Source organism: Lipotes vexillifer, unplaced genomic scaffold (genome assembly GCF_000442215.2).
Source record: "Lipotes vexillifer unplaced genomic scaffold, Lipotes_vexillifer_v1.1 scaffold1115, whole genome shotgun sequence".
NCBI lineage: Eukaryota > Metazoa > Chordata > Mammalia > Artiodactyla > Lipotidae > Lipotes > Lipotes vexillifer.
In genome coordinates, this window is record NW_006792080.1 from 1,332,678 (window position 1) to 1,345,910 (window position 13,233).

Genomic DNA, 13,233 nt, shown 5'->3' on the forward strand with positions numbered 1-13,233 from the left:
GTGTCTTGATGACAGAACCCTTTGAAATCCTCTGGGAGGAGACGGAGAAGGGTGCCGCTCAAGGTCATGCATTTTAAGATGCTTTGTGTTTTAAGAAAGATATTTTGTCGTTTGTACCATGAGAGCTCATCATGAGACAAACTACTTTAATCCAAAATATATCTTCATCTTCTAAAAAAAAGTTCTTGAAAAAGATAGTCCAAATAATTTTAGGTTAATATATCCTATTGCTATGAGAAAACGTTAACTCCTCGTTTTAAAGGCTTTCAATCCTACTTTTATGAAGAATCAAGTAGGAAACGAATTAGATGCAGACTCTTACTAGAAAAGTTTTGAGAAACATAGAACCTTCTGGGCTCCACCTCATCAAACCCAACTGTGAGCTCTTGTTGATGCTCTGTTATAAAACTACCGATTTGAATATGGTACCAGGGGTTCTCTCTTTGAAAAATGTTTTTGTGAGATAAACTTTAGCTCTCATAGTATTAGTTACACTTTTGAATATATTATGCTTGCTTCTGAAATGACAATGTACATTCATAAATATACTTTGCGTTTCCATCAAGTGTGGGCTGTTTTAAAACCTTTTCTTTTTTTTTTAAATTTCATTTTATTTATTTTTTTAAATAAATTTATGGGCTTCCCTGGTGGCGCAGTGGTTGAGAGTACGCCTGCCAATGCAGGGGACACGGGTTCGTGCCTCAGTCCGAGAAGATCCCACATGCAGCAGAGCCGCTGGGCCCGTGAGCCATGGCCGCTGAGCCTGCGTGTCCGGAGCCTGTGCTCCGCAACGGGAGAGGCCACAACAGTGAGAGGCCCGCGTACTGCAAAAGAAAAAGAAGTGTTCTCTCTTCTTCCTCCCTACTTTATCACCATCCTACAGAACACCATCGACTCTAAAAAAAAAAAAAAAAAAAAAAATTTATTTTTGGGTCTTTGGGTCTTTGTTTCTGCGCGCAGGCTTTCTCTACTTGCGGTGAGCGGGGGCTACTCTTCGTTGCGGTGCATAGGCTTCTCGTTGTGGTGGCTTCTCTTGTTGCAGAGCATGGGCTCTAGGCACGTGGGCTTCAGTAGCTGTGGCTCACCGGCTCTAGAGCACAGGCTCGGTAGTAGTGGCACACGGGCTTAGTCGCTCCGCGGCATGTGGGATCCTCCCGGACCAGGGATCGAACCTGTATCCCCTGCATTGGCAGGCGGATTCTTAACCACTGCGCCACCAGGGAAGCCCCCCATCAAGTGTTTTTAAAATTGTATTCAGAAGTTGCTTTAGTTTGACAGGTCAGGCGAAGTCAAATATAGAAAGTGAGCACCGGAATCTATTTGTGGAAACATTTAGACCTTTCTCAGGCTGGCCCCAGCCGGCCTCTGCAGCCACATTCCTCCCAGCCCCAGCCTTGGGCTCTGAGGGTCATTCCTGAACAAGCCTCCCTTCTGCACTTTGTTTACGCTCTTCCCTCTGCTTTTAAGCCTCTGCCTCTGGACAATGCATCCTTCAGGGTCTGGCAGAAACGCCATCTCCTCAAGGTGGTTTGTGTGAATTAGTGGCACTGTTCTTGGCAAGGCTGCTCTGCCTCTGCCCGTGACCCTCCCCATGCTCCTGGGACCATCGAGGGGGCAGATACCTTGCCTCCCTCTTGTCTGTGTCTCTTCTGACAGCCGCCAGGCCTGCTCCACGTGATGGATGCTTACAAACATCAGGTGACTGAATTGGCCTTTTTCTCCTGCTCTTCCATCAGGGCAAAAGCCTCAAAAATCATCAGAGTTACAGGCCTTGTGGAGAATTTTTTAAAGCAGGGACTTTTCACTTCCCTGTCCGAGGAGCCAGCTAATAGCAAGTCTCCCCACGCGGCTACGGGTGTTGTTTTCTCCAGCGGACAGCACCCTGCCCCCGCGCACCACGAGGGGGGTTACACTGAGGGTTCCAGTTACTGCAGTAAATGTGTGTCAGAGATCAGTCTAGAGGTGAATTATGCCGTGAGATACAAGGGCCAAGTTTCATCATGGTTAAGCCTTTTTCTTTCTTTTGATAAATTTCTGGAGACTTCCCTGGCGGCACAGTGGTGAAGATTCTGCGCTCCCAATGCAGGGGGCCCAGGTTGGATCCCTGGTCAGGGAACTAGATCCCACATGCTGCAACTAAGAGTTCGCATGCCACAGCTAAGGAGCCCGCCGGCCGCAACTAAGACCCTGCGCAACCAAATAAATAAATAAATATTAAAAAATAAATACATAAAATTCCAAACAGTTTTTTAATAAATATAAGTTTGCCTCAGATCACCCAGGCTGTCCATTAAAATGGCAGATTCCTGGCCCTCACCCTTGGCCAATTCTGGGCTAGTGGGTCTGAAGTGGGGCCTGGGGATCTGAGCTGTGGGAAGCGTCAGGCGATTCTGGTGGGAATGCCCACAGGACTGCACGTTGAGAAACACTGATACTGTGAGGAAAGGAAGAGGTGACATCATGTTAATGGAGGTTTTATACGCTCAAAATGTTAACTAAGCCTATGTATGGTACATAATCAGGCCCTGAGCTGGCTTTTAGGAGAGACCCAGAGATGAATGAGGCAAGGTGTCTTCCCTTGGACAGCACGTGTGTTCCAGGAAGCTAGGTCAGGCCACTGGTCAGAGCATCCTGCACTCACAGGTCATCAGAGCAGGCTGTTGGGTACGTTCTGAACTCATTCCAAGAGCGTTCTGGGCTTAGAGACATACTTCTTAAGCTCAGGTTGAACAAGGAAAGAAATGTACTTTTTCAATGGCCAAAGAAGTCCTCCAGGGAATGCCAGTGTCTGCTTTATTCTGAGAAAAGACTTGGATTTGAACTACACTGAATGACTCACCATGTTTTTGCTGGCAGTGTCCATGAAATGTATTTGCAGTTAATCCTATGAAGGATCTTCACCTTGATTATCTGGCACCCTCAGTGGGGAACCCAGAAATAAGTACTCTCAGAGGCCAAAGTTTGCCTATGGCTCTCAAATTGCAACTTAGCTTTAGTCATTTTCATCACTGACATCCTACAAATTCACAAAGAGTGGAAAGTTCCACATTTCATTGTGACAATTAGTGAGAAATTGCACTCTATTCGATCAATGTATAATTGCAATGCTGTATTATAATGGTTTCATATTTGTCTTTGATTTCTCGGTAGACTGTGTCTTATGGGAAAAAAAAAACACCTCAAGCTTGTTATTCTCTGACACGTAGTACGGACATGAAGTGGATATGGCCAAAGCATGCGTACACATTGCTTAAGACTAACTAGAAGCTTCGAGTGTTTTTGATGCTGAAACGAGAGAATGTTCGGAAGCTTCTCCAGTGTGAAAACCCCTGATGGACAGAGATGATAATGTTACTGAGAACAGATGAGAAACGTCTTAGGAGGATGTTGTCCGGGCCTCTGACTTGTTGTTTACGTTTGCAGAAAAGCTTAAGAGAACACAGCCAAAGCCCTGTGCTACTACATGTTTTATGCTTTGCTTTTATGAAAAGAGGTAAATTGCTAAAAGCCACACCGATAGCAAGAATTTTGTTCAAAAGGACTTCCCTGGTGGCACAGTGGTTGAGAGTCCGCCTGCCGATGCAGGGGACACGGGTTCATGCCCCGGTCCGGGAAGATCCCACATGCCGCGGAGCGGCTGGGCCCGTGAGCCATGGCCGCTGAGCCTGCGCGGCTGGAGCCTGTGCTCCGCAACGGGAGAGGCCACAACAGTGAGAGGCCCGCGGACCGCAAAAAAAAAAAAAAAAAAAAAAAAGAATTTTCTTCAACAAAGCAAATCTTAGGTATGTCTTCATGTAGCCTAGTGTACAGAACCATCTATGTCCACAGCATATTGTGAAAACAGATCGTATTGTTACTTCTGAATCCTTAAGAAAATGTTAAATCTGAAATCGTCAATTCACTATGGCGGGGAATAACGTAATATATGTTTTAAAACAGCATGAAGACTTGAAATGGAAAAACTTTGATGTTTTGAAGAAGGTACCAATTATTTTAAAATCCTGTCATTTTGGGTAAAATGTATTATCTTCAACTACTTTATCCATTTATACGTGTGATCATTTTTTTTAATCACTCCCTTCCTTTACCTGTTCTTGGGTAAATATAGAAATTAGCACAAACTACCACTTTCTGTAAGTCATTTTATTTACACAAAAGATAAACATACCAAAGACTTATTAAGATCTTCTTTTTTGTTTGGCCGGGCCACGCAGCTTGTGGTATGTTAGTTCCCCAACCAGGGATCAAACCTGGGCCCCGGTGGTGAAAGCACCAGAGTCCTAACCACTGGACCGCCAGGGAGGTCCCAAGACCTTTCTTCTATAGTAGTTATTCAGCACATCCTGCCAAGCCTCCTTCACAGGAAACTCCGGGGACAGAATGCTGCATACTTTGCTTCACGCTTTACATCTTGCGTATCCACATCTGCAAGGTGTGGAGTGTGTTTGATTAATGGTCCTCTGCAGGTCACTGGAGAGAAGCATTAGTGCAAACTCGGCCTGTGTCCTGTTAGGTTGCATCCAGCCCAAGCTAAGGGAGGTTAGTGATGGTTCAGGCAGGCAGACCTGCGGGAAAAATGAGCCCAACAACAGACACCAACAATTTCTCTCCATATCTGGACTCAGAGTCCTATATCCTTAAGAAGGTAATATTTATTATCTGACAGGAAGTGAGTTTTCAGCTGTTTGGACTCAGCGCTTGACACATTCTGGAAGGCTAGTCATCGCTTTTTGTTTTGACAAAAGAGCGTAAGAAGAAAAAAAAAGTACCCGGGATGCAGGTGAGGAGCTGGTCCATTCACGTGCTCAGTTATTTTTTCTTGACTGTCTGCCCCGGCTGAAAAGCGTGCGGCGTACAGATGTGAATTAGACATTCTTCTGCCCTCCAGTGACTTACAGCCTAATCAAATAGGGAAACGCGCACAGAGATAAGTAAGAGCAGCACTATTTATAGGAATCTTGATCTCTGTTCAGCGGGCAGCAGAGGCTCGAGGAGGGAATGGCCGCTTGCAGAGAGACGAAGGCTTTCCTAGGGGTGGCTACTGAGCTGAGCCTTGAAAGAGGAGTTTGTCACGTTGGGGAGGAGTGGCCAGTCCAGGCAGAGACCAGCCTAAGCGAAGGCCTGGAGACGAATAACCTCACTGCTTGGGGAACTGCAGGCAGCTGGGAGAGCCTGGAGCACAGGGTGCTGGGGTTGCGGGGCGGGGGGCGATGGGAGGGGAAGGAAGGTGAGCACGGCGCAGTGCGGTGTGCGGTCGTCCAAGCCCTGTACACCTACGGGGGAGGGACAGGCCTGAGGTGTCTGAGGGGTCCTGTCGGCAGAACTAGGTGACGAGCAGGTGTGGGGACAGTGTGACATTGGTCTGAGCTTGTGGCATCTGCACTCGGGCTCCCAACCACGACGCCGGGCTCTCCCTCCCCCACTGTGGGATCAGCTTTTGGACCTGCAGGACAGGCTGGGGAAGTGGGATTGGCAAGAAACAAGGAAAAGATGGGCCCAGGATTGGAAAGAACTGACGGGCGAGGCGCGTTGAAATCCGAGGCCCAGGGCTGGGCCGGACGGAAGCCCAGGGGTCATCCGGAATCAGCCACAAATGGGACAGCGATTCTGTAACTGCAGCTTATCTGGCACCCAAGGCTCAGGGCCAGAACTTTCTGGTCAACTGTCTACATTTCCTCTTGGAAATGATAAGACCTTTCAAGCACTCCAAAATCAAGCAAATCCAGGCTCTAGCCAGTGGAACTTGGTCCGCCCTTTCAGCCCTTTGATTTGATTTTCCTGGTCGTCTGTTTTGAGGAGCGAACAGAATGCAGATGGACGTTTTCTTAGCAAGAAAAGGCTGGCGAAGGGCAGGGAGGGGTTAGTGGGTGAAAAGGGCGTGCACACACGAGAGAGCACCACCACCCGTGTCCTGTGAGCCCAACACACTTAGACAGGCCTACGGCCTGACTACGGCGTGACCGTGACCCGGAAGTCTGTAAACGGCAGGTGAGCCTACTTCCCGCCCTGCCCTGAAGGCTTTTTTCTGAAAATGCCCAAGGGAGCCCTAAGAAGGGACAAGACGCTAGGTCGCGCCTTCTGGCACTTTAGGCTCCAAATGTGGGGCTGCGAGCTGAGTGAAGGAAACCGGAGAGCAGACAGCCAGGGTGAGGAGGACGCTGCCGCGAGCACCACACCAGCGCGAAGAGACCACCTTCCACCCAGACACAGGGGCAGCCTCACTCCTGGAAGTCCACAGGCTGCAAACTCCTTGCCTGTCTCCTATGCTGCCACCTGACAGCTCCTACCCCTCTCGAATGTTTGACCAGTGCATCACTCTGCTCCATCGTGTCAGCGAAACTTTCTCCCCACCTGACGGCTCAGCTTATTTCGCAGCCCTTCAGCCTCTGACTGGCTCTATCCAACCTCAAAGTAAACATTTAAGAGAGCTTCGCCTCTACAGCCATCAATCATAGATGCAGCGGACAATTAAACTGAGAGCAAGCAAACCTAAGACCAGCGGCTTCAGTGAGCCCTGCTTTACTTACACAATGTCCTGGAACACAAGAGAGGAAGAATGACCATCACACGGAGTGCATGGGAAGAACTAAGAGGAAATTCCCATCATAGGCCCTATACTTGGGAATAGTTTACAGCGCATATCCATCCTCCTCACCCTCCTCCGCCTTTACATAGTTACCTATAAGTTAACCTTTGCAACAACTTATGAAATTGGAATTATTATCCGAAACTTACAGATGAGAAAACGGAGACTTAGAGAAATTATACTGACCAAAGTTGTCCAGCTGTAAGTGGTGACACAGGCATATGAACCATGGTCTGTTTCCGAAAGCCCACCTGCTTTTCCCCTGGCCCACGGGAGCCTTCAACAGTGAATATATTATTAAAGCTTGTTGAGCTGTGCAAGCAACTTTGGGAGCTGGTGAGAACTGCTCCAGACTCACCCTCCCCTTTGGGGTGCAGCCTGCCACCTGAAGGCAAGACTGCAGGCAGAAGGACATCAGGAACCAGCCCCGCTGTGTTCAAGGCCCCAAGGAAATGCAAGTCGCAAGTCCTAGAGGATGTCAGGGAAGGACCACGTCCCCGCCCTCTGCCAGCGCCCGGCCAGGCTTGGTGTGGGGAGACAGTTCCTCCCACACCCTGCAGAGGGAAAGACTCTATGACCACCAAACACAAAGAGAGCAGGTCTTCATCTTGGTAGAAATAAGAGAGGAGAGAGAGGCATCTTCGTCTATAATCCACACCCCCCGACCCCACCAAAAAAACCTAAAGCATATATTTTGCACTGGAGGTCCACTGGGGTATGACTTACAAAGATAACTTCTAGTTGCCTGTTTTTGAATAAAGCAAAGTCAGGCGCAGAGGTTCTGATGGCATGTAAATTAAAGATATGAGGTATCTCATTGAAATTCTAAAGATGTGCTGATCCTACCCCAGGATCAAAAGAGTTCTCTTGTCGTGCTGGTGCTGACTTATTAATAAAGACCATGCTTTTATTTGATTATTTATCTAATCAGCATTCACTTTCAGTTTAAGCTCATTAAGTCGCTGGTAATAGAGTGGTGCTGAGAGTGTACTTGGTGGCAGAATTACATCCAAGTGAGACAGAGAGTGTGTTCAGGGGCGGGCGGTCAGAAACAAAGGCAGAGCCTGCAAGCCCGTGTCACCCGAGGGGAGCCTGTGAACTGTCTGACAACCAAACAGAAAGGGTACCTATGTAGTTTAGTTTTGTAGCGTAAAGGCTGAACGTTATAATTAAATACACCTAGTAAAAGGGAAACGAAAATGACAAGCACTCTAATTATTTCGCCAACCGAGAGAATAATACCCATTCTTTACATGCTTTATGTTGGGGAAGCTTTCTTAACGGGCTTTTATGTGAACTTCTGATTATGCCCAGGGTGCTGGCTGCTGGGTGTGCCCAGACTGGCTCTGAGCGACTTGCATTTCATCTGTGTGCCCCCACTGACTGGTCTTCTAAAGCGCTTGTAATATAAACCAGCCGAATAATATCTCTTACGGAGCAGGCAGCCAAACCATCTTGCTCTCACCTGATGGGTGGTTGCCATGGTCACAACTGCTAAAGACAAACCCTCTTCTTTAAGTCCATCCTGCCCCACACATAGGAAATTCCACTTTTTGTTGGACTATGAAGCCTCCAGCTGCCCCAGCACCACACTGGAAGAGGGCCTGTGAACAACAGAGTGTGCAGTTAACTGAGGCCGGCGTGTCCCCTCCTTGGAAACGCTGCTGCTCAGACTTGGCACGGTAACGGGCTAAATTATTTAGCCAGGCGGAAAAGAGGGAAAGCAACTAAGAGCTTCCTGAGTTTATAGCCTTGATCCCTGGGTTCGTACTGAGACAGGAAACAGGCCAGGCTCCACAGGCAAAGAGAACAAAAAGGTTCCCTCTGAAGTCCTCTTATGTCTGCGTGAGTCCCAACCAGGGTGAAAATAAGCTGTTCCCATCAATCTTCTCGGATTCACTGAGTACCATGTGTCAGGCACTGTGAGATATAAGACAGGTGAAAAGTGGCCTTTGCCCTCAGTGAGCCTGTAACACATCCGCTAGGCCGGAGGAAGCTGAGGAAAAGTTAACTCTCTGGTTCATTCATTCCAGACCCGCACATGTCAGGCACTGTGCTAGGTCCTGGGGTGCAGCACTGAAGGAAGATAGGAAACCACGTGGTGATGGACGGAAGGACCATCCGACCAGCATGATGATGGGAAAAGGAATTAAATAACACAAAAGAGGAAATGCCACGAGGTGCCATGTGATTAATCTCTAAGTGACACATTAAGTAAAGGCCATGTGATGAGAGCAGTCTAGGTTCTGGTCTTGGCGTTGCTATCAACAACAGAGCCAAGCCCTCACCCACACCCCACTGCACTGATCCTTCCAGGACCCTCCACGGGTAGCCTGAAGCCAGCACTCTCCCAACTTTGACTGGTCGTGTAGACCAGGTCACCAGATTGGGTCTGCATGGAATGAGGTCACCGAAGAGAGGACTGTCTCTCCTTCCAGGGGATTCACCTCCATCCCAGGAGCCACGCTTCAGATCAGGAAATATAGCCCTGACATTTAAGACCTTTCACTGTGGTACAAAAAAGGTCACCTACAAACTTGTGCTTCTTATTACAGCGGACTGGAAATTCTTATGCCACTACTTTCCCATGGAGCGCTGTACTTAAGGTCACAGTTATGTAAATGATATTTCTGCTACTTGCTACAGTCTCTGGACTTCTGAGTGTAATATGTATCTCTTTTAAGGTACTTGTCATGATGTCGCTGTTTATTTGTGTATATGGCCCTTTGCACCACATTAATTTCTTTTCTTTTTAAAGTTTTTTGGGATGTGGACCATTTTTTAAGTCTTTATTGAATTTGTTACAATATTGATTCTGTTTTATGCCTTGATTTTTTGGCCGCGAGGCATGTGGGATCCTAGCTCCCCGACCAAGGATCGAACCCTCACCCCCTGCACTGGAAGGCGGGGTCCCAATCACTGGACCGCCAGGGAAGGCCCCACCCCATTAATTTCTTAATAACGGCAAGAAACATACCTCGCTCATCTTTCTCAGCTCCTCATCATGAGCATGCTGCCTTGCGAGTAACAGGTAATCAGGGAATATCTACTGAATGAACTGTGTCACTCAAAAATGGAAGACGCATCACGCATTTGTGTTTGGGGCTTCCCTCTGACCCCCAAACCTGAAATTTACCAAAGATTGGCCCTGCTCTAACGGGGAAAAATTCCTGCCACTGAAGAAAAGAGGGAGGCCGTATCCAGCCACTGCCACGAGAGGAGCTGCCGCCATGTCCATGCATCTGCAATGGATGGTCGTGCGGAACTGCTCCAGCTTCTTGATCAAGAGGAATAAGCAGACGTACAGCACCGAACCCAATAACCTGAAGGCCCGCAACTCCTTTCGCTACAACGGGCTCATTCACCGCAAGACTGTGGGCGTGGAGCCGGTGGCGGACGGCAAAGGGGTCGTGGTGGTCATGAAGCGGAGATCCGGCCAGCGAAAGCCAGCCACCTCCTTACGTGCGGACCACCATCAACAAGAACGCCCGGGCCACCCTCAGCAGCAGCCGGCACATGGTCCGAAAGAACAAGTACCACCCGGATTTGCGTACGGCTGCCATCTGCAGAGCCAGCGCCATCCTGCGCAGCCAGAAGCCTGTGACGGTGAAGAGGGAGCGGACCTGCCCCACCAAGGGCTCCTGAGCAATCCGTCCCCTTCCCCAGTGCAATAAAGCTGTCAGCTGACTTGCCGCAAAAAAAAAAAAAAGAGGGAGAAGGGCTTCCCTGGCTGTCCAGGGGTCAGGACTCCGCGCTTCCACTGCAGGGGGCCCGGGTTCGACCCCTGGTCGGGGAACTAAGATCCCGCAAGCCGTGTGGAGCGGCCAAAAATAACAAATAAAATAAAATAAACAAGAAGAGAAGGAGAGACAGGCTGGCAATGATGGGGATGGACAGGATGTTTGCCACTCTAGCCAGGTCTGTGGCATCATAACGAACAGGAAGGCAGATGTCAGAACCGGGTCACCCTCACATTCAAACCGGAAATTCCTCCTCTAAAGGGAGGGTCATTGTGTGAGCCAGTGTTGGATGTTGTAGCTTATGAAGCCTGTGGTGGAATCAGTCTCATGGGCGAGCACAAACAGATGAATGCTATGGATAAAACGAGATTAGCCTTGGCTGTGGAGTCCACAGCAGACATCACCACGGCTTACAAACTATCTCAGAAGCAGCACCAGGCAACAGGAGCACACCAAGGTCCACGAGCCTGAGACACAGACCCGGCAGAAAGGGGGCACTGCCCATGGGGACATCTCAGCTCTGGTCACCTCCTTTCTGTGTCACCCTCTGCAGGTGGAATCGGCTGCATAGGTCGAGACGAGGGCCAGGTTCGGAAGTGCCTCGACGTGGTGGAGATCTACAACCCGGATGGGGACTTCTGGAGGGAGGGCCCACCCATGCCCAGCCCCCTGCTCTCACTTCGCACGAATTCTACCAATGCGGGAGCCGTGGACGGGAAGCTGTACGTCTGCGGGGGCTTCCACGGAGCAGGTACTGGTCGAGTTTTAAATGTTTTGTAACCTCCTTTGATGTCGACTTTCACCTCCCTTAACTGACCCAACGAACAATCCTAACAGCAGGGTGGGCACTGGCAAAAGCAGTGACCTTGGGCAACTCACCAACCTCTGACCTTGGGTCTTCACATCTACAAAGTGGGGCTATTCCCTCCACGGGCTGTCATAAGAATTAAGTGAGATCTGGTCTGTAATGTGTCTGGCACACAGCAGACACACAATAAACATGAGCTGAACACGACAAGAGGAGAAATGGGGGAGGGAAGGCTAATGCCAGATTGTAGGACTAAAGGAGAGATTTAAAAATATAAAGAGGGACTTCCCTGGTGGGGCAGTGATAAGACTCTGTGCTCCCAATGCAGGGGGCCCAGGTTCAATCCCTGGTCGGGGAACTAGATTCCACACGCTTGCTTCAACTGAGACTTTGCATGCCGCAACTAAGGAGCCCACACGATGCAACTAAGGAGTCCGCCTGCCACATCTAAGACCTGGGGTAACCAAAATAAAAAAGTAAGTATTTTTTTAAAAAATAAATAAAAATATGAAGAACACATGGAAGTAGGGGAATGACCAGAAACACGAGGGGTTAGCTCTGCATTTACTGATCTTTACTGAAATCCTGCCCTCGGAAAACTCTCTTACTCCTCACTACTGACACGAGAAATAAATTGCTTGAAAGCCTTTCTAAGATAATACCTAATCTACGTGTTTATTACCAAACTCAGCTTCCACATAACTAATTGCCACCATCATTGCAATCTACAGTACGGATTTATAGCTTTTTAAAGTAACAGGGAGATTTTTATTCTTTATTTTATTTTTTAAAATATTTGTTTATTTATTTATTTTGGTTGGCTGTGCCAGGTTTTGGTTGTGGCACACCAGATCTTTTAGTCAAGGCATGTGGGCTGTTGGTGGTGGGATGCAGAATCTGGTTTCCCAACCAGGTATTGAACCGGGGCTCCCTGCCCTGGGAGCACGGAGTCTTACCCACTGGACCACCAGGGAAGTCCAGGGAGATTTTTAAATATGCACAAATTTAATAAGTAACTGTCTCCAAAGTTTGATTAGTTGCATCAGTAAGTAAGGCAGAATGCAGTTACAGTAAACATGATTAACAGTTTAATTCTAACCTTCCTAATAGAAGTACTAGGCCAGGACATATCCAGGAAAAACACGCCCCAGGAGTACTTACAATTTTGGAAGCATTATGCGCAATTAAAATAGAGCTGCCCCTGCAGCAAAACCAAGCCTGCTATACACCTCCCTTCATTTTTAAAGCACGTAATTATATGTAAGTTAAAGAATGAAGTTTTCATTAGGAATTAAAAGAGACTTAGGAGATATATGAACCAAATACAATGAGTGGACCTTATCTGGCTCCTGATTCAAACAAATCTTCTGGAGAAAGATATTTTTCAGGTAATCTGGGAAATTTGAGTGTGGACTGGAGTATTAGATGATATTAAGGAATGGTTAATTTTGTTAGGTCACAATAATAATGTCATTGTAGTTTTATATGAAAGAGGAAGAAAAAGGAAAAACGTTACGAACGATGAGAGGCTGTGTGGAAGTTTTTATGGATGAAAATGATATGCTGTGTGGAACTTGTGTTAATCTACTCCAGCAAATATTTTTTAAAAAATGAATGGGTATGGGGGGCAAGAATAGATTTTACAACGTTGGTAAAATGTTGATCATTGTGAAAGCTGGATAATGGCTACAGGGGCTTTATTTACTAGATTTTTTTTTTTTCTTTCCACGCCACTCGGTTGTGGGATCTTAGTTCCCCGGGCCCTTGGCAGTGAAAGCGTGGAGCCCTAATCACTGGACTGACAGGGAATTCCCTATTTACTGGGTTTTGTATTCTTGAAAGTCCCTATGATAAGAAGCTTCAATTTTTCTTTCTCTACTTGTTCTTCAGAGAACTTTCCAAAACGTCTTTTTTAACGGTTCTAATATCTTTTATATTATACATCACATGCTTGTGTAAAGGTAGTAACCTGTCACAGTAGCAAGAAATCTGGCAGGGCAAGGAGATCTCGTAAAGACCCTTGTTGCAGCCCCGTGAGTGAGGAGGCCTTGGAGGAGACAGGAGAGCTGGACCACTGGCCGCGCCCCTCCCCCACCCCC

The 13,233-nt window shown here is 47.8% G+C and overlaps 1 protein-coding gene and 1 pseudogene across 2 annotated transcripts in view; both read left to right on the top strand.

Annotated features, from left to right (window-relative positions):
* KBTBD12 (kelch repeat and BTB domain containing 12) overlaps window positions 1-13,233 on the top strand; it is a 45,453-nt gene that overhangs the window by 20,134 nt on the left and 12,086 nt on the right. Inside the window, exon 4 of the mRNA XM_007465267.1 lies at window positions 10,880-11,077. Coding sequence (XP_007465329.1) covers window positions 10,880-11,077 — 198 coding nt within the window. The remainder of the gene's footprint in view (window positions 1-10,879; window positions 11,078-13,233) is intronic.
* LOC103091415 (60S ribosomal protein L28 pseudogene) lies at window positions 9,797-10,231 on the top strand (annotated as a pseudogene). The gene has a single exon (XR_457093.1). The product of XR_457093.1 is annotated as a 60S ribosomal protein L28 pseudogene (transcript).